A 23913-nucleotide genomic window follows, 5' to 3' on the forward strand; every position below is an offset into this window, starting at 1 on the left:
TTTGTTGTGCAGGAATGTTGATAATTCATTGATTAATCGATCAGCAGAGTTAAATATTATACTTTCTCATGTTCATCATTCATTTGATGCATGAAGTCATAATGCCAAACACTTGTCTTTAATTTATTTAATTTGATCTAAAATGTATTTAACTTTATCTTATTATTATTATTATTATTATTGTATTATATTCATCATGTATTTTACTTTGAAGGTAAATTTTGGTTCTGGTGTATTCCTCTGTACTGAAGATATTTCCATGTCAAGACAGTTAGACAAAACAAACATCAGAAGAATGGGCTCACAGGAAGCTTTCACTTTATTGAAATTAAACACACTCACCAATTTAATTCAACCCCATCAAAATAATAATCAACACATTAAAGTTGACCAAAAATCCTTACCTACTGTAATCTGTCACTGCGATTGATTATGTGTTTATGCTGCATGTTTGCACAGTTCAGTTGATTTACGGTTATATCGCTGATGAAGAATGAGTTTGCTGATCATGCATTTTGTTGTAGTAAGTTGTTATTAGAGTGACATGCTGCTTGGAAAGTCCTTATAAGAACGCTTAATCCTAGCTTTTCTTCATCAAATATCCCATTAATGATTATGCTCCAGAGGGATGGATTTGTTATGTCAGAATGCAAGAAATAGCACCAACTTCCTGTTTGTCTCTCTGCCCCATCTCAGAGATCTTAACTTCAACAACCTGATGGTTTTTCCCAAAGCAATTCAGGCCCTGCCCAAACTCAAGGAACTGTGAGTACATCTTCATCCTTCTCCAGCAATGTGCAGAAAAATGTTACACTCACGTCTTACACAGTGAAGTCATCAGAGCATGAAGCGGGACTGTCAACACCTGCTTTTGTTTTTTTTAACTGGATTCAAATTAGAAATATCTGATAAAGTAAATATTATGAGATTATTTGTGCACATTTATGGGGCAAGCAGTTGTAGCCGTGCCTTATTTTTGTGGGTTTTAAGTCATCTGTTACATATAAATCATGTGGAGTTTGGAAGTTAAACATATGTACACTTTTCATTAAGTCAGACACACATGACAAACCATTATTTATGTGAGCTGTTATCTAGTCAAGGGTGTAATACATTCAAATGAGATAACTACATTTTATTGCGGCATGTTTTAGCACTTTTACTTTTATTTTGAAAAATAAAATCATTTATGTGAGCTGTTATCCGGACAAGATTTTAATAAATTCAAATGAGATATCTGAACTTTTCTGGCACAGGTTTTAGCATTTGTGCTTTTATTTTGAAAAATAAAGGCACTAATGCTGTAAAAAAGAAAAGAAAAATACAAAATGCTTTTTCTGGAAGAGCAGAATTCTAAAGTATTGTTAAAGACCTGATTTTTTTAGCAGATTTCAAAAGTTAACGTGCATTTTTTGTTTTGTTTTGTTTTTAAAAGGATCTATCTTCTGTTGTTGTGTTTCTGCGCACGTCTCCTGAACTTGCTCAGCAGTTCTGCTCACGGGTCAAGTAAAGTGTCTTAACTCTCCCTCTGTGACCTTTTTTCTGCAGTGGCTTTCACAGCAACGACATTGCTTCAATACCAGAAGGAGCCTTCCAAAACAACCCCCTGCTGAAAACCATGTAAGGTCAAACCCTCCCACTGATTCTCTCTGAAACTAAAATAGCACACTAATGACTCAAATTTGCACAAATGCTTCCACACATAGAGTGCTGTTAGATTCTTTCACAAGCACACACAGTTAGTCTGTGTGCTGATCTAGTGCGAAGCTTCAGTAGATGAATGTCCAGAAGATGGTGCCATTCTCGCATAGTAAATGATCTTGGTTTGAACTCTTCCCCTCTGCTCCTGCTGCCCTCACAGACATCTCTACGACAACCCTCTGTCCTTCGTGGGAGCCTCAGCTTTCCAGAATCTGTCCGACCTGCACTCCCTGTAAGTCCCACTGTGTTTTTTTTAAATATCAAACTTTAAAGGTCATTACAGTGATTTCACTTTAAATACCATGTGTGTTTTTAGGATGCTGCGAGGGGCCAGCATGATGCAGGACTTCCCCATCCTCACGTTGACTAATAACCTGGAGAGCCTGTGAGTGAACGTGGATGCAGCATCTGTTCCTGTTCGTGCTTTTGTTTGTCTCAGAAGTGACTGACTGTGCTTTTCATTTTCAGGACCCTGTCAGGAACAAAGATATCGTCCATCCCTGCTGATCTCTGTGAGGATCTCAAGTTGCTTCGGACGCTGTAAGACACTTTCCTGTCCCCCTGGGGTAGCACTCAAAAAAACAAAAGAGATTTAAGCTAATTAGAAACTTCCTTTAACAGAAGGAGGTGTTAATGAAATATGGTTTAGACACTGTGAAGTACTGAATGTGGAATCCCATCCACACTGAAGATGTTGTTTACAGGCTAATTCATCCTAAAATGCCTCTGTTGAGTAAACATTGAAGCTGTCTGTGTCGTCCTTTAGAGACCTATCCTACAACGAGATCGAGGAGCTACCTTCCCTCCTGGGCTGTGCACGACTGCAGGAGATGTGAGTGTTTTTTTTTGGGTTTTTTTTCCTCCCAACATTGTTTTTATTAATTTTCAACAACTTTAGACATAAATGTATAAACATTCATATACATATCTTCACAGATATGTGTATACAGAACACACACACACAAAAAAAACCCAGGTGCATTAAGAAAGGACATAGAGGACTAAACACATCTTACATCCACACATGTACACACACACATTATATACATACACATGTACCCACATACACAAACAAATAAATAAATAAAAGATAACCATACATAATTACAAGTACATAATAAAAATAATAATGTATGAAATAGAAATAAAATAGAATAAATTGCTAAGAAGAAGGAAAACAGTTCTTGTACTATGTCAGTAGTTTGAGTTGGGGAGTGTTGAAAGTGATATATCTCAGTCTAGTATTGAGCATTTGACATTAATGTGGGTATCTCAGAGGGCCATCTATTCATCCCCAGGTTCCTCAATCAGGTGTGCGATGTCTGTCTCCTCTAGATAGTTTACAAGTATTTAACCAGATAAAAGACCCATTGAGATCGAGACCTCTTTCACAACGGTGACCTTGCCAAGAGAGGCAGCAACACACGTCATAATAAACAAAACAGACAGATAACAATGACAACAAACATTAAAATATAAAAGACAAGCAATTTGATAAAATAAAGTGCAGAAGTCATTTTAAAGTCACAATTTAAGAGCACAGGCACTGCTCGAAGGATTTTCGTTGTTGTTTTCTTAAGATGTGTAACAACTCTGAGTTTGTTCATAAATCAACTCAGATAAATATGAAATAACTTATAAGGCTATTGATGTACAAGATTAGATAACTTGTGTATTAAGTAAGGGATAATGTATAGTTGGCAGGTAGTCATGGGAAATAGAATCCCAACAGGATGAGACAAGACCCCTTAACTTAAAAAACATTTATTAAAAGATCATTTTATTGATCTAAAATGATTACAGTCTTTAAAAATAGCCCCAGTGATTCCACGTCAGTGAACGTGCCATGGTTCGATGGATTCTTATCTGCCTGTTTCGGTTGGCTTAACATGAAACTGTCCTCATTCAGCTCTCCTTCTTCTCTGAGCTCTGCGGTTCACACACCTTTAGAAATAAACAAATGTCACAACTTTGAACCCTGCTGCTATCATCACCACCGCTCATGGTTTAAGTTTCTTTAAAAAAGTGTCTGAACTCTTTTCTGTGGATTGATTTGACATGACGTGTGATCAGTTTGCCTCTGGCGTTTCTCTTGTTAGTGAAAGTTAATAACCGTCGTCAAGAGGTTTTGACCAATCAGAATCAAGCATCTTACACAGCCGGATGATCAGTGAGACAGCTAGGTAATAAAGGTAAATGTTTTCCTGTTTATAATCTGCTTTATGTTTGTTCTTCAATCTATAGAAGCTTTCAGCACAACCGCATTCAACAGATTGACAGGGACACTTTCCAAGGCCTGTCTGCTCTCCGTTTACTGTAAGTGCACACACACTCAGTCTTACTCTGAATGCTTTATAGACTAATGCTTGGCGCCTGGGTTGTAAATCCATTGCGTTGTGATTCTACACAGAGACCTGAGCAGGAATGAAATCAGAGTTATCCACAGAGACGCTTTCCTCACCCTCAGCGCGCTCACCAACCTGTGAGTATGACCTTTGTGGTATTGCATCACCTTTCACCATGAACAGCACACTGAATGAAGTTTGTTTGTTTGTTTGTTTTTAGAGACCTGAGTATGAACTCTCTGACTATGATTCCAACCGCTGGACTAAGTGCGCTCAGTCAGTTGAAACTCTCAGGAAACCCGCAGATGAAAAATGTGCTGACGGGAAGAAACCTGCCAAAACTCAGGTGAGGAGGAGCTTTTGTTGTCTGCTGTCGTATTCATTTATATCAAACAGAGGGGAGAGGATGTAGAATTATTTTATTCTAGACATGAAACTTTGCTGCACGGTATCGCCCGACATTTTCTGTCACTTTTCTACTTTCAAAAATCTATATTTAACAAGTACTTTGTATCAATTCATAGAAAAAGTAGAAAAAGTCTGAGACACCCTCAAAGGGTTTTAACTATTTCAAAGAGAACTGTGACTGCATGTGTCCCTGTCTTAAAAGCAACTTACACGTGCTTCTTTTTGAACCCAGGAAGTGCACCTTCCTCCATTTTTGGAGTTAGTATAATTCTTAAAAAATAATCTCAAAGGAATCTCTTCGATTTTTAAAATCGAAGAGATTTAAAAAAAATCTTAAAAATCTTTATTAATATTGATTTTACAGATAAAAAGAAGAATCTAATAAAATACAGACCCATACAGAAATACATAAAAATTAAAAACACATCACAAACAAACCCTCTCATGCAGTGTTTGTACATCTAAAAATAAAAACACACAAAGAAGTGACCAAAACTGAATTTGGCAAAAAAGTAAGATGATATCCAGAAACAGTCTTCATCTCTCTCTCCCCGTCTGCTGATTATCAGTACATGGCAGACGGGCAGAATCACAGACACTGTCTTCAGCTTCTCTCTCCGTGTGATGAGAAAATCAGTCGTATCTGTTTTCTCAACAGTTTGTACGAACACTATGGAAACATCCAAATATTATCATGGGAAAACACACAAGGGTCTAATATTTCAAACAAATACGTTATTTATATCTGCCCAGTATGGAATTCAGATTATGGAGCGTCAGTGTTGTCAACGCAGGATGTTCACAACAACTACTGTTTGTTTGTTTGTAGGTCCATCTCGGTCCCTTACGCCTACCAATGCTGCGCTTTCGTTGGATGTGACTCGATGATGAGCTCCTCCGAGGACACTGATGTGAAGAAATCCACAGGTACAGAAATACATCATTCTTTTCTTTGAGAGCAACTTTTATTTTATTTACAAAACAGAAGCCTTAAAAAAAAATCTGGGAGTTTTGCAAAAGCCTTTTCAAGTAACTCAGTCAGCCATTGCTGATGAAGAGTTCTTTCTGTGTGCATCAGTGAACAGCTTCGTTATCTTTCACTGCATTATATATAAATGTTGCAAAAGGCTTCACACATCTACTTGAGTCCGAGTACGCTTACACCTTTTCTACCTGTTAGATTTTGGGAATGAATAAGTTGAAAAAAAGATGAAAAATAATGAGGAGTAAGGTTTTTGGATCTTTTTTACACTCAGTTGGGTGATGAGTTATTAATTTCCTACTTTATACTTTTCATTTATTGTTAACTTCTGTTTTCATTTATTCAAATTGTTTAATTGACAATGTTTTGCTTGATTGTGTGTGTTTTTTAGTTGTCATTTCTGCAGTTAGTTAAAGAGTCGTCTCTTTTTTCTATTTCGTTGACGAGCCCACACCTGATGCTGTGATACCGATTAGACCAACACTAGGGGTGCAACGGATCAAAAAACTCACGGTTCGGATCGGATCACGGTTTTGAGTCACGGATCGGATCATTTTTCGGATCAGCAAAAAAAAAGAAAAGAAAAAAAGAAGACAAGACAAATATAACTTTGTCCCTCCATTTATTTTGTAAAACACTTTGCCCATTAAATAAAAACAACATTCAACTCAAAATGTACTGCATGTGCAAAGCACCCTATCTGTGGGCCTTCACTGCATTTCATGGCATGGCAAGTGAAGGAGCAGAGGAACTTCTAAAATTTCACTCTATTCTTCTTTCAATCGCTGATTTTCACCTTCCACTTTTCTTTGAGCTGCAAACTTGGAACACACCGTTTTATTCTAGGGTCCTACAGCTGGCAAAGTGCCAACATGCAAACTGCTCCAAAAACGAAAGTGAAAGTTAAAAATTGTACTCGCAGCATTGGACTCTAAGTGACCCAGTAACAGCCTGTCTGTGTATCGTTGACATGGAGACAAGTCCCAGTAAACACGGGGTGACCCGACCAAAACACAGAGTGAAGGAATAACAGTTCGGGGACCACAAATAGACGGCCGGGTGCGGTCCGCGGGCCGCGTATTGACGGCCTCTGGTCTAGTGGGTGCGCAACGGAATTTCATAACGTGGCTCAAGCACATTCAGCATTCACTGGGAAACCAAAATGCTCCCATAAATGTGACTTACAAGATGCAGGAGGTTTTTCAAGTTCCTCTGCTCCTTCACTTGCCATGACTACCGCTGCGCTTCACGAGTGAGTGTGGATTGAACATGCGGTCATCACGTGAACACGCGCAACCTTTTTTCATCAACCGATCCGCGGACCACGTCCGTGCCGAACCGTGGAGAGGCATCCGTACGGATCACGGATCAACGGTGATCCGTTGCACCACTAACCAACACCCTTTTTAAGTTGTTCTGACTGTCTTAGCAAAATGTTCGCCCGATGAAGATCTAGTACCGAGACGCTCCCGTTAAAAATGTGTATTTGCAAGTTGGACAGTGTGCAGGATTCTTGCTATACTACATTAAAAAGTGCCCCACATTTCCCTCTTCACTCGGCATGAAAAAGTGGAGATTTTAGTAAAACCCAGAGAATTTTGATTTCTTAGCTCATGAGCTGATTAATGTGAGTCCACTTTACCTGCTCTTCACACCTGATTTATCTTTTTATTAACACAACATGAATGTTGACTTTTTAGGCTAGTTTAGCTTTTTAAAATTAGGATCCACAATCATCAAGCATATTTTAGTTTAACCCAAAGCCCCTGAATCAGAATATACAGTAAGTGTCAGGTACGAAGGATGTCAAACTGTCAAAGTACACAGTAAAATTAGTTACCTTTACATTTTTCCGGTCTCATGTTAGCATGATTTCAGTCAACAAAAGCAGTTGTTTACATACGCCTTTATTATGCACTTAATTGCTTCATTTTTCAAGGCCTCAATTTTTTATTTCATTCATATTATTTTAATTCACTTACATTTACATTTTTTTTAATGTATTTTATTTTATTTTGTTTAGTTTATTTAGTTTAATTTTTTTTTTTTATTAATTAATTAATTAATTTCTATATTTATTTATAAAGGCACCATTAAAGTGACCAGAGAGTGACTTATTAAACATAAATGTTACCATGTGATGCATTGTACCAGAGTTAGCTTAAAGCTGATATACACCTGCAGTCCTTTGGCAGGTCACAATTTAAACATCACATTTTTATCCTTTGTTTTTCTCATATGTGTTTTTCATAATTTATATATTTATTTATTTGTATTATTTGTATTTCAGGGGAGGATGTTGAAAGAATCTCAATGATCATGCATTGCTCCCCTTCACCAGGTGAGCATCAAACAGCCCTTCAAGTCTTTAACATTGTGCTCTTGTTGACTTTTAAAGGAGAGTTTAAATTTCCTCTAAAACACACTCACTGTTTCCTCCTCCAGGGGCCTTCAAGCCGTGTGAACATCTACTGGGGAACTGGATGATCCGTCTGACGGTCTGGTTCATCTGCCTGGTGTCTCTGGTCTTCAACAGCCTGGTGCTGGTGGTCACCTTCTCCCCCTCTCATCAGGCTGCAGGCCACTCCCACTCCTACAGCCCGCCTCTCTCTCCGGCCCGGCTGCTGATGGGTCTGCTGGCTCTGGCTAACCTGCTCACAGGCATGTATGTTGGCGTGCTGACCGTGCTGGATGTTGCTACCTGGGGCTCTTTTGCAGAGTTTGGCGTGTGGTGGGAGATGGGACCCGGCTGTCGGATCACGGGAGCATTGGCCGTCTTCTCTTCAGAGTGGGCGGTTTTACTGTTGTCGCTGGCTGCAGTGGAGCGCAGCGTGGCTGTGCGGACGATACTCAGGAAAGTGATGTCACCCAGGAGGAGCGGTGGCAGCCAACGCGGATGCTGGAGAGGAGACCGGCGCTTCAGTCTGGCCGCGGGAGTGCTCGGGCTGCTGGCTGCTGCTGGAGCCTGCCTGGCTCTCCTGACCTCCAGCGACCAGTCCACTTCTCCTCTCTGTCTGCCGCTGGCTGGGGGTGAGAGTCCGGCCCTGAGCGTCACAGTTGCTCTTGTGCTGCTCAATGCGTTGGCTTACCTGTTCACTGCAGCCGTGTACACGCAGCTCTACTGCTACCTGGGCAGGATGGAGCTGGTAGACCCAGAGCAGACGGGCGCCCTGCGACATGTGGCCTGGCTCATCTTCACTAACTGCATCTTCTTCTGCCCGGTGGCAGCTTTCTCCTTTGCTCCTCTTCTGACTGGTTACACAGCAGGGGGTCCAGAGATCGCCAAGTCCGTCACCCTCATATTCTTTCCGCTGCCTGCGTGCCTGAATCCGGTGCTGTACGTGTTCTTCAGCCCCGCCTTCAGGGAGGACTGGTTGAGACTACGTGGACGTGGAGGGTTGAGCAGGGAGGTGAAGGCTGGTGCTGAAAGTCACAGAGATGACGGCAGTGGAGGATCAGAGCTCACAGACGGAGGCTCCTCCACACACCTGGGCTTTGACTGCGGGATGTATACACAGCTTTGTGGAGAAACAGTTGTATGCGAGCAGTGCGAAGCAGCGCTGCGTGCCAAGACCTGCTCGTCCCCCTCGTCCTCTCCGGTCTGTAGACACTTGGTGAAGTCTCACAGCTGTCCCACCCTCCTGGCCGGAGCCGCTCTGTGCCAGCGCACTGAGGGGTTTTGGGCAGACAGCGGTACGCCCTCGGCTCAGTCCGAGTACGCAGACGAAGGAGACTCGTTTGTGTCGGACAGCTCAGACCAGGTCCAGGCCTGTGGCAGGGCCTGCTTCTGTCAGAGCAGAGGACTCCCTCTGGTACACTACTCATACAACATACCTCGAGTCAAAGACTAAGGACGCGGCAGAGCGCCACATGTGAATCTTGATGCTACAAGAATATCAAACACTTTTATACAGACTGGGCGAATGTGCCGCTCACCCCGCTCAGACGTTCAGAGAGCACTTATGTTTGTATTTGCTGTTCACAGAGATGCAACACGTCATTAAAGGGAACTCAGTATGCTGTTTAAACTTTGAGACGATTTCCACGTGCTCTGACTCCAAACTGCTCGATAAAGGATCCTGCAGAGAGAGAGAGTTTGCCAGCAGTGCCTGCCTTTAGCTTTGGAAAGGATATCACAATGTTGCGAGCCACGATGTATGTTTGTGATTCCTCTGTTTTACCTGATCTCATAAGCTTTAATTTCTAATTGTTATACATTGTTTAAATGTTTTTAACTTCCCCACAGCAACTGTTGATTTTATACTAGTTTCTTTTTCTTTTCTTTTTTTACATGATGTAGCACATGAAATAATCATCCTCGACTGCTCTGTGTGAATGTAACTTTCAGGTGGAGGAGGGATACTCTAACAGCAGCAAACTTCTTCTCCTTATCTCCCGTGTGAGAATGGTTTGAGTAAATGTCAGTCTAATATAAACACTTCTGTGCTTTAAGACTAAGAATGTGATCAAAGTAGCAGATATCACTGTTTAGCAGAAGCTATGCTCGGTGGTGGTGAAAGACTTTATTTATTGTTGGAGCTGCAGGAGTGGAGATGACTTCAGGTGTGTGACAGGAGGCTTTTGAATGATGGATACACATGATAACCAAAACATTGATACAAACAGCAGCAGCTCTCTGACTGTTGTTCTCTCTAACATGACGGTACACATACAGGTTTAACTCCTTGTTCTATGAATCTATTACTTGATTGATGACTCCAGTTATTTTTAAATCTGGGCCTTATTTTCTGTGTTTTGATGTGGATCAAACTTTACTTCTTAATGCAGAGCTACACACTCTTACTGTCCTCAGTCCAGACGAATCAAACACAACAAACAAGTACTTAGTATTCAATCCAGTGACACTCAGATGACCATAGACTGTGTAATAAATGGCCGTTGTAGATGGGCGTCACCCATCTGTTTCTGAAGCCCTGTTTAGAAGCCAATCATCGGTGGGAGCCATATTGGAAATGCTGAACTCAACCTAACTTCGTCCGAGTGAGTGTGAGGTAAAGAGGCGGGCCTTTAGCCTTTTCGCTAACAGCTACAGGGTGCCCTCCTGTCAATCAAGTCAGCCATGCCCTTATTTGGACAAAACAGGTAGTTTAATATCTTCAAAAATTGAGTACAGAGAAATGAGCTCCTCAGACCGAAGCCGTTTTTTGAACCAGGCTGTAAACATGTTTATTTCTGCTGTAAAGATCGTCTTCTTTGAATGTGTGTGTATGTGGTGTCTGGTGTTTCTGCAGCCAGCCTCAAGTGGACGCTCCATGAACTGCAGTTTTTAGCACTTCTGCATTCGCTTTATATTTTAAGACTGGAGGTTGCCACTTGTGTTTGACGCATTGCTGCATTAGAAACTACTTTTTTTTAGCTTAAACTTGAAATTTAGACAGCTGTATAAATAAAAACAGGCTTTTTATGATTTAAAGCTGGGGTTGGTAGTCAGATTTAGATACACTTTTTGTTATACTGGTTAAAATTATCTTTATGTCCCGATGACAAACAATACATAATGTGTTCTTAAAAAAGAGCAAAAAAAGCCGCTATCTACAGCCGGAGTAAACCTGGGAAAACACCAACCAATCCCAGCCATCAGGAGCCAAATAATGAAACTAATCAAATCCCGTCCTGCCGTTCTGCCCGCCTCCTGCGCGTACATTTCATGTTTGTTTGTGTTTTTAACTTTCATAATGTTTTGGTGTTTTCTTACCGCTGAGTGAGACATGAGTTGACGTAGTGCAAAACACAAACAATGTGCTGTGGACCGGTTTTGAATCAGTCACCATCATATGGTCGTGAATCAGCGGTGCTTGTGTATGTGAGCAAAGGCGTCGTTTTGGAGGAGCTCCGAGGGGAGGGGGGGAGGGGTTAGACAGAGTCCTGAGGAAATGCTACATTCAAATACATGCTAGTTTTCCGTGACTACCAACCCTAGCTTTAATTTGTTAGTACTGTTTTAAGAAATAAATCAAAATGTAGGTTAATAAGATAATTTGCTCTCTTTGGAGGAAGTCCGGTAAAAATCATCACATTTCCGACTCCTAAATGTGATGCTAAAGGCAAAATTAAAACTATCAGTCTGTGCACATGTTTGTGTTTGATTTGTTATCTTCTGACTAACTAAGCCAAAAGGAGCTAAGCTAACGTCCTGCAGGCTGTCTATCTATGTTGAGTGCACAGAAACAGACGCCACATTTCTTCTCTGTATTTTTTTCTATTAGTTAAACAAGCAGCAAACCTCCAATCCAATCTGTCTCAATCAACTCAAGTTTAACTTATGAGAAGAGTGATAGCCGAGCTTGTTTCTTTCAGATTTACAACTTATCTTTAAACAAAATGTAGCTTGTGAGCAACAAGTTAAACACACTACTACCGTCCAAGTTAAACACCTGAATGTAATCCCTCTCCTCCACTTCTTCCAACATGACTTGAATGCAGCACTAGACTGGCAGCCAGCTGAGTCAACAGAAAGTGAACACGCTATGCCAAAAAAGCATGAACTGGACCATTGTATAGGAAAAGGAGGTAATTATTATTCTGCGGCAGAATTCAAAGAGGAAAAAGTGGAAGGTGTATTTTCAGTGAACGGATTATTTTTGTTAAGTGTGTGTGCTCGCTGTAACGAGGAGTCGTAAAGACGTAACTGGTCCAAGTTTGACCAGATAAACAGGCTTAATGGGACAAAACCAGAAAATAAGGCCTGAGAATAAGAGTCGTCTTTCATTCCCCCGCCTCCTGTGCGTTTCCAACACTGACTGTATGTTCAGATCATTATTGTATTTTAAAAATGACATGTATGTAGATCTGTTTTCACCCTGACAACTGAGCTGTGTGAGAGTGTGTGTGTGTGTGACGGAGGATTGACTGATGTTTGGTGTGATGGAGCATGACTGTACACATTAAGGCGGATACACCCTCGGAGCATGTATCCACAAGTGCGTGTCATGTGAGCGCTCAGGAATTTAGCCAACGTAGGGAAAAAGTTTTCTGCCACCAACGAGATGTTCATGTCTCCTTCTAATGCAACATTAAATTTAATCCAGAGTTTTTCATTTTGAAATCGTGTCGACTGGGTGTGTAAACTCTTGCACCAACCAAAATGTCCGTTGATTGTTTTGTCCATTCTGGTTATAATGTACAAACCTTTTTTTTAGTTTGGTTGTTGGTTTTTTTGTATTTTTATGTAAATTATTTGAAAAGATAAAGTAATCAAGAATGGGATGCTAACTAAGGAAGCTACCTCCTCTACTGTAGTGGCTGCCAGCAGTGCTTTGTAAAAGAAACGTCTGTTCTTCTTTGGTGGTATTCTCTGTTCGCCTTCTGGGCTTCATGTCGACACGTGTTGTACATCATCATTTTAGATACGTACAAATTGTGGGAGGAATCTATGTACTGTATACTGTGATTTTTTTAACCAAACTATAAACTATTACATTTTTGTTTTATTTTTTTATAGATACAAACTGTCAGAATAATACAGATTATTATAAACTGAATCTCACGTCAATGCAAATTAAAACTTTATTTGTAGTTTTTCCATGTGAGATCTTCCCAAGTTGGTCTATTGGAGAAAATAATTCTGTTAATTGTGAATGAATAAAATTGGAAAAACATAAACTTTTTATCTTTGTGTGTGAATACTTCTGCTTGATCCCAGTGTGCAAAAAGGAGATGAGGAATTAAAAACTTCATGTTCAATCATCTTAATATAACTGGTGTTACGGACTTCCCCGAGTAGAGGTATGAATGCCACCTAAAAGTACGGTGGCCCTGAAGGGACAAAACAAATTTACAAAAGATGAAACACTTTTACAAAGTTGGAGACAAATTTACATTTCAGAAAAGAAATTTACAAAATCAAAAAAGCACATTTACAAGCAGTGAGACAATTTTGCAAACGGCGTAACACTTTTACCATTCCTGAAACAAATTTACATTCATTTTTAATGGAAAAGGAATGTACCAATCACCGGAAGTGATCCGGTACAAAACAGAGTACCAGTACCAAACGTCGCTCTGTTAGGTTTCTCTCATAGACTGTATAAAATATGGACGTAGTATCCGTGACGTCACCCATCTGTTTCTGAAGAGCTGTTTTGAGACCAATCGGCTGCGGCAGCCATATTGCTTCTGTCGAGCCAGTGTGACGTAAAGAGGCGGGCTTTGAGCCTCCTAGCCAACAGCTGCAGTGTTCCCACAGTCAGCTGTGCCTCTCATTGGAAGACTGGTAATCTCAATATCTTCGAAATTGCCGCGTTAGAAAAAATTCACCCCCCTCACAGTGAGAGGACGTCGAGAAATTAGCTATTCAGACTACACTCATCTTTTGTACCAGGCTGTAAACATGTTTATTAATGCTGCAAAGATCGTCTTTTCCCCATTCATGTGTATGTGACTTCCGGTACTTCCGGAGCCAGCCTCAAGCGGATCCTCGATGAACTGCAGCTTTTAACACTTCCGCATTGACTCATAATTTTAGACCGGAGGTTGCCGCTTGGTTTCTCTCCATCCAAACAAACTAAATGACCCCTCACTCGATCACTCGCAGATCACTTCTGGTATTAGGCGGATTCCCTTTCCATTAAAAATGAATGTAAATTTGTTTCAGGAATGGTAAAATTGTCTCACTGCTTGTGAAAGTGTTTTTTAATTTTGTACATTTGTTTTCTTAAATGTAAATTTATTTCCAAAATGTAAATTTATTTCCAAAATGTAAATTTTTCTCCAACTTTGTGAAAGTGTTCCATCTTTTGTAAATTTGTTTTGTCCTTCAGGGCCACCGAATAAAAGCCCTAACATGAACAGTGACCAAACGAGAGTGAAAGATAGGACTGGTTCTCAGTAGGGGAAAACTGAAAAGGGGTCCGCTCACCTGCGCCGGTCTACCGGGGAACATACTGGTCGACGTGGGTGGCGAGGGGTGAGCCCAACCGTCTTCTTCTGAGTTTAATAGTTTGGTTGGGGTAGGTCTTTAAAAAGGTGCTGTTGGTTCTCCGAAGGTTTGTGTTCGTCTCTGGTTGAGTCCCGTCTTGATGACTTGGCGTCCTCTTCGCTTCCCAGCTGCGGCTCATCACTTCAATCAGATGACGTCAAACAAGCCCTTTCATGGGTGCGTTTCACAGCGTCGGACAAACCAGTGACAAACCCAATCCCAATTTCCCACATGAGAACCAGTCCAACAAAAATAAAGAAAAGGAAAGAAGAGGAGGCTTTAGGTATCCCTTTTTCCTAACACTGGACAACAACACAACAACAGAGGGTCCATCCTCTGGGACAAAGATAATGTGTTTAATTTCTGCTCTGAAAATGTGATTTAAAGCTGTTTAAGATACAAAAGCAAGACAGTCTGTGTGTTTGTCATAACCCTAGGATGGTCTTGAAGGACTCTACAAGAAGTTAAAGATGTATGTCCAAAGTAATAATTGAATTACTAACAGAAAGATTTGTTCTACACTGACAAGCAAAATAAAACTACTAGCTGCCTGTTGCAACCATAGACTGCATAATAAACGCTCGTAGTATATGTGACGTCACCCATCTGTTCCTGAAGCCAATCGTCGGCAGGTGCCATATTGGAAATGCTGAACTAACCCTAACTCCTGTCGAGCTAGTGTGAGGTAGAGAGGCGGGCTTTGAGCCTCCTTGCTTATAGCTACAGTGTTCTCACCTGTCAGTCAAGTCAGTCGTGTCCTTAAATGGGCAAAACTCGTAATCTTAATATCTTCTAAACTGTCATGTTGTGAAAAAATCATCCCCCGTACAGTGTGTCCCGATAGAGAAATCCCAGAGGAAAGTTTTACTGCTCAAGGCTTTCTCTTCTAAGTCTCCGGAGACAAAATTGAGATTCTCACTTCAGCCTCATTCAAGTTTCAAATAGTTCTCATTGGTTTCTCATTAGTTTCTCCTAAAATTCACTAGGAGAAATAGTTGAGACCATGACATGAGTCTTACTTGAGCCCTAAATGAGAGATCTCATTAATGGCTAATTTTCCTCTCTTTTTTAAAATAATTTTTTGGCCTTTATTTGACAGGACAGCTGAAGAGAGACAGGGAATGTGGGGAGTAGTGAGAGGGGGAAGACATGCAGGAAATGGTTGACCAGCCGGGAATTGAACCAGCGACCCCTGCAACGAGGACTGTAGCCTCTGTATGTGGGGCGCTTAGACCGCTAGGCCACCAGCGCCCAAAAGAGTCCACCCCTTTAATTGTAATAATCTGGCTAAATCTGGTCAGCCCTTTTGCGGCCCATATTTTAAATAAATCATCTGTCATACCTGGAGATATGAAATCTCTATCTTTTGCAATTTCTCTCAAAGACACTAAATCTTTGTGAAGTTGTTTTGTTCCAAACAGACTTGTAAAGGAAGGACCATATTGTGAAGTCAAAGAAGAGATCATTTGACATCTAAATATCTGATCTTGCAAGTGGTTTAAATGTTTTAATGAGAATTGTAAGTTTGTGGACAATTACATTGAAATCTTAATTTTGCAGGGCACTGTAAATGTTCATGAAAAGATGAGCTCAGGTTCTTTCTTTGCTCCATCTGAGCTCAACTTGAGACACAAAACTGAGTCTGACAAAAACAAATGGATGAGGTTAGATTGAGACAATTGAGAGAGTTCCCTGATTTCTCCACCTGAGCTCAAAAGGAGTCACAACACTTGAGAAATACCTGAGAATCATTTCAGAAACAGGAGACATAACCTATAGTCTCATTTTGCTTTCAAACAGATCTCATTGTTGTCTAGGAGACATAAATGAAACACTTTTGAGATCTCCTCTCTAAATTTCTTTTCCTATGGGATTAGCTATCCAGTCCAAAACTGTTTTTTGTACCAGCCTGTAAACATGTTTATTTCTGCTGTAAAGATCGTCTATTTAGAATGGGTGTGTATGTTGTTTCCAGTTCTTCCGGAGCCAGTCTCAAGTGGACACTTGAGGAACTGCAGTTTTTAAAACTTCTGCATTGGTTTCATGTCATGTTGCAGAGGTTGCCGCTTGTACAGCCCTGGTATTTGATTTGCTCCTGTCCCAGAGGATAAATCATTGAACTTTGTTGATCACCTGACTTAACCTCAACGGCCACCATGGAGTTGAGCTTGACCTTATTTTGTGAAATACTGTATTTTCTCATTTTCTTAAAAGATTAACTGAAATTGTCTGTTACCTGACAATATATCATAGTCATCTTGGTGCTCATCTGACCATTTTCTACTATGGTGTATGAACTGGATGAAGCAGTCAAAGTGTGGCCTGTAAAAGACCATTTGAGCCATTCAGTGGAGTTCTCTTTCCCCTCTGTACTGGAGTCATGTTGTTCACACTGCTGGCTCCTGTCACTCATCTCCTGAGCTGTAACTTCATGATGAGTGAGAAATGACTTCTGTGATGTTTAAAGAAACAGACATGAAACACGAGAAGGCTACATAGCTTTGAACCTTGAGGACTCTACTTGTAATTTGTGGATTTTCGTACAACCTTGTGTCACAACACTGGACTCAAATGAAGATCTGTTGGACGTTCACCATGTGTGTTAATACAGGGGGGAACAAGGCTCCCCCTGATCTGCTGCAGCTGTACGTTAAGAGGGCACAGGAAATATTTACATTAGAGGCATCAAAGGATGGGCGGTGGTGTGATGTTACAGCAGCTCCCGCTCTGTTCCTCCTCCTCTGTGGTAAAAGGACATCCCAGCTATTCCAGCCCTTCACACACATCCCTCTGTGGCGTTCACATTAGACGCATGCCTCACACCTCGGGTTTCAGAGAGGCTTTGTTACAATAAAACTAAACCCTTGACAACTCTCTTCCACTCCTCTGGACTTCTGAGTATCAGCCGTAACTCTTTCTTCGTATTCTGGATACCATGGGCTACATCTTTTGTGATGGAGTCTCACAAGCTGCCGTCTACTTGTGCGTTTATCACTGTAGATGCTGAGTGAGTGAGAAGCAGGACCAAAACAATGAATGACTTTCACTTTCTTTGACTTTACTTGACATTATAATCCATTACATTCAGATGTAGTACAGAGGGATTGAATTATTCCTTTTAATTGATACCTAATTAAATAAATATTTCCCTAACAGCAACTTCAAGCATACGCCACAGTCACTTTAGTAATCCAGTGATATACACGATGCTGAAATATCATCCTGGATTCTGCAGGAGGAAAAATGGTGCTAAAAGAAATACAACAATGTGAGCTAAACACAGTTTGAGTTGCAGGTGAAGACTTTGTACTGACAGCAAACAGTCGACATGCAGAAGCTGCTGGGGACAAATCTTCTTCACTCCACTCTGTGGCTTGAACCTCTCACTTCTTATCGTCTTTCTTTTCTTCTTTGGCAATTTGAGCTGCAAGCCAGGAAACACAAAAGTCAAGACAGAAATCACGATCAGTTGGTTCAACAAAGTCGAAAGTAGAATTTAAAATCCTTCTTCTGACCTGCAAAGCTGTAAAAGTATCTTAAAGAGCTCATAGTGCCCTATTACCGCTCTAGAATACTACACTCCCAATACGCAGGCCTGCTCATCGTACCTAAAGTACTAAGAATAGTATGGGAGGTGGAGCCTTCAGTCATCAGGCACCGCTCCTTTGGAATCATCTACCAGTCAGAGTCCGGGAGGCAGACAATCTCTCTACTTTCCTTTTCGATAAAGCTTATAGTTAGAGCTTGCTCAGGCTTGGACCAGCCCTTAGTTATGCTGCTATAGGTTTAGACTGCTGGAGGAACTGACACACTGGGATCCTGTCTTTCCCTCTCTCTGCCTGTCTCTTACTTTAACTCTCCCTGTCCCATTAAAGTTACTAACTATAGGTCATTCTGGAGTCCCTGAGCTCCCTTGTCTCGTAGGTTCCTCTGGATCTCTGCCGTAGACGTGCCAGACTTCAGCTGCTACAACTACTACTATTAGTTTCACCACTATCATCTCTCTCTAACTTCCTCCATCCCTCTCTCCAACCCCAACTCAGTCTCAGCAGATGTGTGTCTAACATGAGTCTGGTCCTGCTGGAGGTTTCTGCCTGTTAAAGGAAGTTTGTCCTTGCCACTGTAACTTGCTAAATGCTGCAAAGTGCTCTGCTCATGGTGGATTAAGGTGAGATCAGACTGAGTCCTGTCTTTTCAACACGGTCCCAGCAGAGACTAGAACAAGGTGCTGAAAGGCAGCAAACAGTCTGCAGAGCTGAGGGGAGCTGCAGGGTCACATCGTGTGCAGCTTCATCACCGTGAATGACATCTCTAATAGTCAACAAGTATTTATGAGATCCTTTGTGCAATCTGACATATTGATTACAGCTCCTTTATAAAACCCATCCATTTACACGTCGAACATTTAAGCCCTTAAAGTTTCTCTGAGAGTGGATATGTCGAGGGAAACACGAGGTGGTTATTGTGTACATGAGATAATTGTCCTTAAGCTCAGATGATTTGGCAAATCTGTGTAAAGCATTTATCAGTGTGTGGGGTGGAGTCGCGTGTTACCTCGGGATCAGAGGGTGGTTTGAAGCATGACGGGACAAAACATCGCCGATGGAGGCTAAGAGTTAAACGAGGGAGGGAGACACTCAGGGATCAGGACTTAAAGATCTTTTTAAACCTGAAAACAAACTTGTGATTACATTGACAAGTTTGCTGTTTCTATAGATACTACTTCTAGTTTATATAACAGCTGTGACCTAATGCTGATGAAGACTCTTATTTTTAACAGGATCTTATTCTTTAAGGAGCTAGATTGGAAAGAGCTGATGAGGTCGAAGAGCGTTTTAGTTCTATTGATGTGAACTTTAATAGTAATCAATCAATCAATCTTTATTTATAAAGCGCAAAATCAGAACAAACGTTATCCTCAGACTCTTTCTAAACTGAGCAGGTCTAGTCCGTACTCTATGTTCTATTATTAACAAAGACCCAACATCAAGACAGGATAAGATCCAGTCCCATCTTACAGACAGGACTCAGTCTGATCTCCTCTTAATCCACCATGAGCAGAGCACTTTGCAGCATTTAGCAAGTTACAGTGGCAAGGACAAACTTCCTTTAACAGGCAGAAACCTCCAGCAGGACCAGACTCGTGTTAGACACACATCTACTGAGACCGAGTTGGAGAGAGGGATAGAGGGAGATGAAGAGAGAGAGATGATAGTGGTGAGACGGATAGTAGTAGTTTTAGCAGCAGTCTACGGCAGAGATCCAGAGGAACCTACGAGACAAGGGAGTTCAGGGACCCCAGAAAGGTCTATGGTTAGTAACTTTAATGGGATAGGGAGAGTTAAAGTAAGAGACAGGCAGACAGTGGGGAGAAAGGATCCCAGTGTGTCAGTTCCCCCGGTAGTCTAAGCCTATAGCAACATAACTAAGAGCTGGTCTAACTATACTAACCTTTTGTTATGAATAGAAGGGCAAAGACTGGAGTGTCTGCGGGATACTTACGGCGGACCTCCAGCTTACACTCCACGATGTCCTCTCCGCTGGCGTTGACGGCTTTGCACATGTACACTCCTCCGTCGAACAGACAGGGTTTACGGATCTCCAGCGTCAGGATTCCCTGTTTGCTAAGCATGCGAAACTTGGCTTCGTTGGAGATGTCCATCTTGTTCTTGTACCAGGTCACTTTGGGCTAACAAGGCAGGACAAAGTCTCTCAGTATGTCATCAATAACAATCAAGAGGGCTGCATTTATCAACTGGATACTCTTTCACTGAGGACTGAGTGTTTATTACTCACTACTAATCCCCGAATGTCTGCATGAAGAGGCTGGGGTGTGAGTGAGTGAGTGTGTGTGTGTGTGTGTGTGTGTGTGTGTGTGTGTGTGTGTGTGTGTGTGTGTGTGTGTGTGTGTGTGTGTGTGTGTGTGTGTGTGTGTGTGTGTGTGTGTGTGTGTGTGTGTGTGTGTGTGTGTGTGTGGGACTCTTTGGAGGACTTTCTCTCTTATCTTATTTTTAGGTTGTTTCAGATCAAATATCCTTAAAATGAAAAAATGTTTCATGCTTTAAAGGTCTGGAAAAAACGGATAGTACAAATAATCTCAGTAAATAAAACCTCATCATATTCCTGTCTGCGTTGTTGGCCACTATTATCACCCACTTATAGCACTGACCTTTGGTATGCCTCTGACTGAGCAGGTGAGCGTGGTATTGTATCCCGCGATGATGGACCGGTTCACCAGAGGATGAGTGAACTTTGGAGCCTCTGAGAAGTCGTGGTCTTTGTGGTTTGGCGGCTTGTAGGCGATACCTTGGGAGACAGAGACATGATTACTCCTTTTCTGCATTAAGGCAACTTTACTGATTTCATTTACAATATCTGAACTCTTAGGAAATACAATCAGGACTGTTACTGGCTGTATTGATTAAACATGTGCAGTTAGAGCCCACCTGTTTTATTCATTGATTTATCATTTATTTATTCAGTTCTTTTTCAAATAATTTATTTTATTTAAGTATTCATTTGTTTTTGAATCAATTCATTATTTATTTATTCATCTATTTATTACTTTTAATGACTTATGTATCTATTCCTCTATTTATTTATACTAAAAACAATATTTATCTATTTATTTATTTATTTATTTATCATTTATTTAATTATTAATTCAAATATTATTTATTCAATTACTGCTTATTTATTTATATTATCACGTATCTATTTATTTATACTTTATTTTTAAATATGTATTTATTCATCATTTATTTAACTATTTACTCAATTATTATTTATTCAATTATTACTTATTTATTTGTATTATTATTTATCTATTTACTTATTTATTTATTTATTTTTTGATTCATTTATTGTTTATTTATCTATTATTATTATTTTATTTTTTTTTATTCATATTTTTTTTTTTTGGATCCCAATTAGTTACTACCAAGGTAGAATTTACTCTTCCTGGGGTCCACTCATGCAAATGTATACAATCCACACACAATTTATGTAATCAAAAATCCAAGGCAAAATTTAAAAACCATAATCACAACAATAACACAAAAAAGCAAGATACAAAACCAAGAATGATAGGAAAGATAAATCATGTAAGTAATCTCTCTTTGCCCTCCCACCTGTTTTCTGGATGTAGGCGCTGTCTTTGGTGACGCAGGGGTCGGGGCTGAGGCCCACCAGGTTGATGGCGACGGCTCTGAAGACATACTCATTCCCCATGATGAGGTCAGACACCACGCAGTTTGTTCGCCTGTAATGATCCAAGACTGTGTACCACTCCTTCATATGACACACAGAGAAGTAGATTCAGTATTTATAATCCAACAAATGTTTAACTTTGAACAATAAATAAATAAAAACAAGAGAGGAGGAGAGATGAAAAACAACATGATGTAAAGAAATGCTGTGACTGTGTGCTCTTTAGAGGGAGCAGCAGGTCTCAAAAATATAAATACCTGGTGACATCACTGATTTGATTTCACAAATATCTTCATTATGAATGTGAAACTGAAGAACATGTGGAACATCTAACAAAGTCGATTATTTCGCTCCATGAATGAAACAGGATTACAGACTTGTGCCCTCAGCACTTTTATATCTGTCATCAGTTGTCTGACATCTCACAGGTACACAGACCGATGTTTCTGGTAACATGATAATCAGCGTCCCCACTCTCTCCATATAGAGATGTGAGTAGAATTAATTTGATCTAATAATGAGCATGGTGAAACATGAACCGTCAGCAGAACAATGGCCCTGCGTCACAGCACAGACAATCCGGACCGGGTCAAGGCTGCGGGGATAAGATTAGGACATTCCTGCTCCACATTGTTCCTGGAAGCTCGAGCTGGAGGATGGTGCCAGTTGGAGCACTTGCCAACCAGCCCATAATGCATCACTTGTGGCCCATGGAGCTGATTACAGTATATGAGACACCAGGGAGGCTTGAATATCTCTGTCTGTCCATGCAGCTTTTATCCCCTCAACATGTTCACACACTCATTTGTCTCGATGTAAAGAGAAGGTTTAAAACCGGGCTCAGGCGGTTGTCAGAGGTAGAAATCAGATTTAGTTAACACGACATTAGAAGCTTTAACAACATGCCAGCTAACGGCGACCCAAGAGATCACAGTGGGCAAGCTGCTAGCTGGGATTAGCAGCTAATTGAGTCTGAACTGCAGAGCGTATGTCATTTATTGCAACGTAGGCGTGCAACATGCTAACATTCACACTCAAAGCCAATCTGACTGTCTCTTTGTCTCAGATAGAGTTTGCTTCTTGGACTTCTTTTGTCTTTTATTCCAAATGTATTAAAATCTAAAGAACTCATTCTTTAAGATTATTCCTTCACTTTGATGTTTAATGTGTTCAAAAAACTCAGCGTAGAGGCACTCTAAGATTAATAAATAAATATATTAATTAATACATTAATGAATTAATAAATGTATAAATTAATAAATGGATACATTTATAAATTGAAAAATTAATAAATGGATAAATAGATAAATAAATAAATGAATAAATAAATGCATACATTGATAAATAAATGGATAGATAAATAAATGTATAAATAAATAAATGTATAAATGGATATAGATATACATAAGTAAATTAATAAATGTATAAATGAATAAATAAATGTATAAATAATTTATTAAAGAAATAAATAAATAAGTACAGGGATAAATCAATTAATACATAGGTAAATAAATAAATAAATGGATAAATAAATAAACAATTAAATAAGTAAATGGATAAATACATAAATAAATAAATAAATAAATGAATAAATGAATAAATGAATAAATGAATAAATGAATAAATAAGGGTTGAAATTAAAAACTGCATCCATGAATAAAGCCAGAAAACTTTGATGCTTTTTTTTATTTTGTCCAGACGGTTCACTCATATCTTCAATTCTTTAAAGCTGGGGTTGGTAGTCAGATTTAGATACACTTTTTGTGATACTGGTTAAAATCATCTTTATGTCCTAGCAGCTAATTGAGTCTGAACTGCAGGGCGTGTGTCATTTATTGCAATGTAGGCGTGCAACATACTAACACTCGCACTAAAAGCCAATCTGACTCTGTCTTTGTCTCAGAGAGAGTTTGTTTCTTTGACTTCTTTTGTCTTTTATTCCAAATGTATTAATATTTTTTTAATGAAACTTAGTGAAAAGGTGTTTTCTTTAATCTGGTGTGATCTGGATAATCATCACTCTCCATCCCAGGCCTGTTCACAGCTTCATCTGGATGCAACAAAGGCATTGTTTGCAGGACATGAGGGTGCACAGTCTCACCATAGTCTTCTTATCAGCTTTCTGAATGCTGTATCCAGATATGTCACAGTTTCCATTGTCCTTAGGCGGCTTCCACTCGAGTGCAACATTGAAACCCCACACATCCGCGATCTTCAGACCCTCAGGGGGCCCGGGGAGATCTAGAGAGGAAAAATATAATTAGCTCTGCAGGCAGTGCCACTTAAAGGTAAGAGTGACTGCGATGATTGCTGTTTGCAGAGATTGTATT

At 40.2% G+C, this 23913-nt stretch overlaps 2 protein-coding genes across 2 annotated transcripts in view; one reads left to right on the top strand and one right to left on the bottom strand.

The window, feature by feature from the left end:
- The window catches only part of lgr4 (leucine-rich repeat containing G protein-coupled receptor 4), a 43113-nt gene extending 30611 nt beyond the window's left edge, over nt 1–12502 (top strand). The window contains exons 7-18 of the mRNA XM_034679703.1: nt 697–765; nt 1549–1620; nt 1862–1933; nt 2018–2086; nt 2170–2241; nt 2468–2533; nt 3946–4017; nt 4112–4183; nt 4267–4392; nt 5284–5381; nt 7727–7777; nt 7882–12502. Coding sequence (XP_034535594.1) covers nt 697–765; nt 1549–1620; nt 1862–1933; nt 2018–2086; nt 2170–2241; nt 2468–2533; nt 3946–4017; nt 4112–4183; nt 4267–4392; nt 5284–5381; nt 7727–7777; nt 7882–9287 — 2245 coding nt within the window. The 3' untranslated portion in view covers nt 9288–12502. The remainder of the gene's footprint in view (nt 1–696; nt 766–1548; nt 1621–1861; nt 1934–2017; nt 2087–2169; nt 2242–2467; nt 2534–3945; nt 4018–4111; nt 4184–4266; nt 4393–5283; nt 5382–7726; nt 7778–7881) is intronic.
- A 4909-nt stretch (nt 12503–17411) lies between these two features.
- The window catches only part of mybpc3 (myosin binding protein C3), a 48937-nt gene continuing 42435 nt past the window's right edge, over nt 17412–23913 (bottom strand). The window contains exons 30-34 of the mRNA XM_034680301.1: nt 23685–23824; nt 21505–21664; nt 20544–20680; nt 19877–20063; nt 17412–17798 (exon numbers count right to left, since the gene is read on the bottom strand). Of these exons, the coding sequence (XP_034536192.1) occupies nt 17758–17798; nt 19877–20063; nt 20544–20680; nt 21505–21664; nt 23685–23824 (665 nt within the window). The 3' untranslated portion in view covers nt 17412–17757. The remainder of the gene's footprint in view (nt 17799–19876; nt 20064–20543; nt 20681–21504; nt 21665–23684; nt 23825–23913) is intronic.

Source organism: Notolabrus celidotus, chromosome 3 (genome assembly GCF_009762535.1).
Source record: "Notolabrus celidotus isolate fNotCel1 chromosome 3, fNotCel1.pri, whole genome shotgun sequence".
Classification (NCBI taxonomy): Eukaryota; Metazoa; Chordata; class Actinopteri; order Labriformes; family Labridae; genus Notolabrus; species Notolabrus celidotus.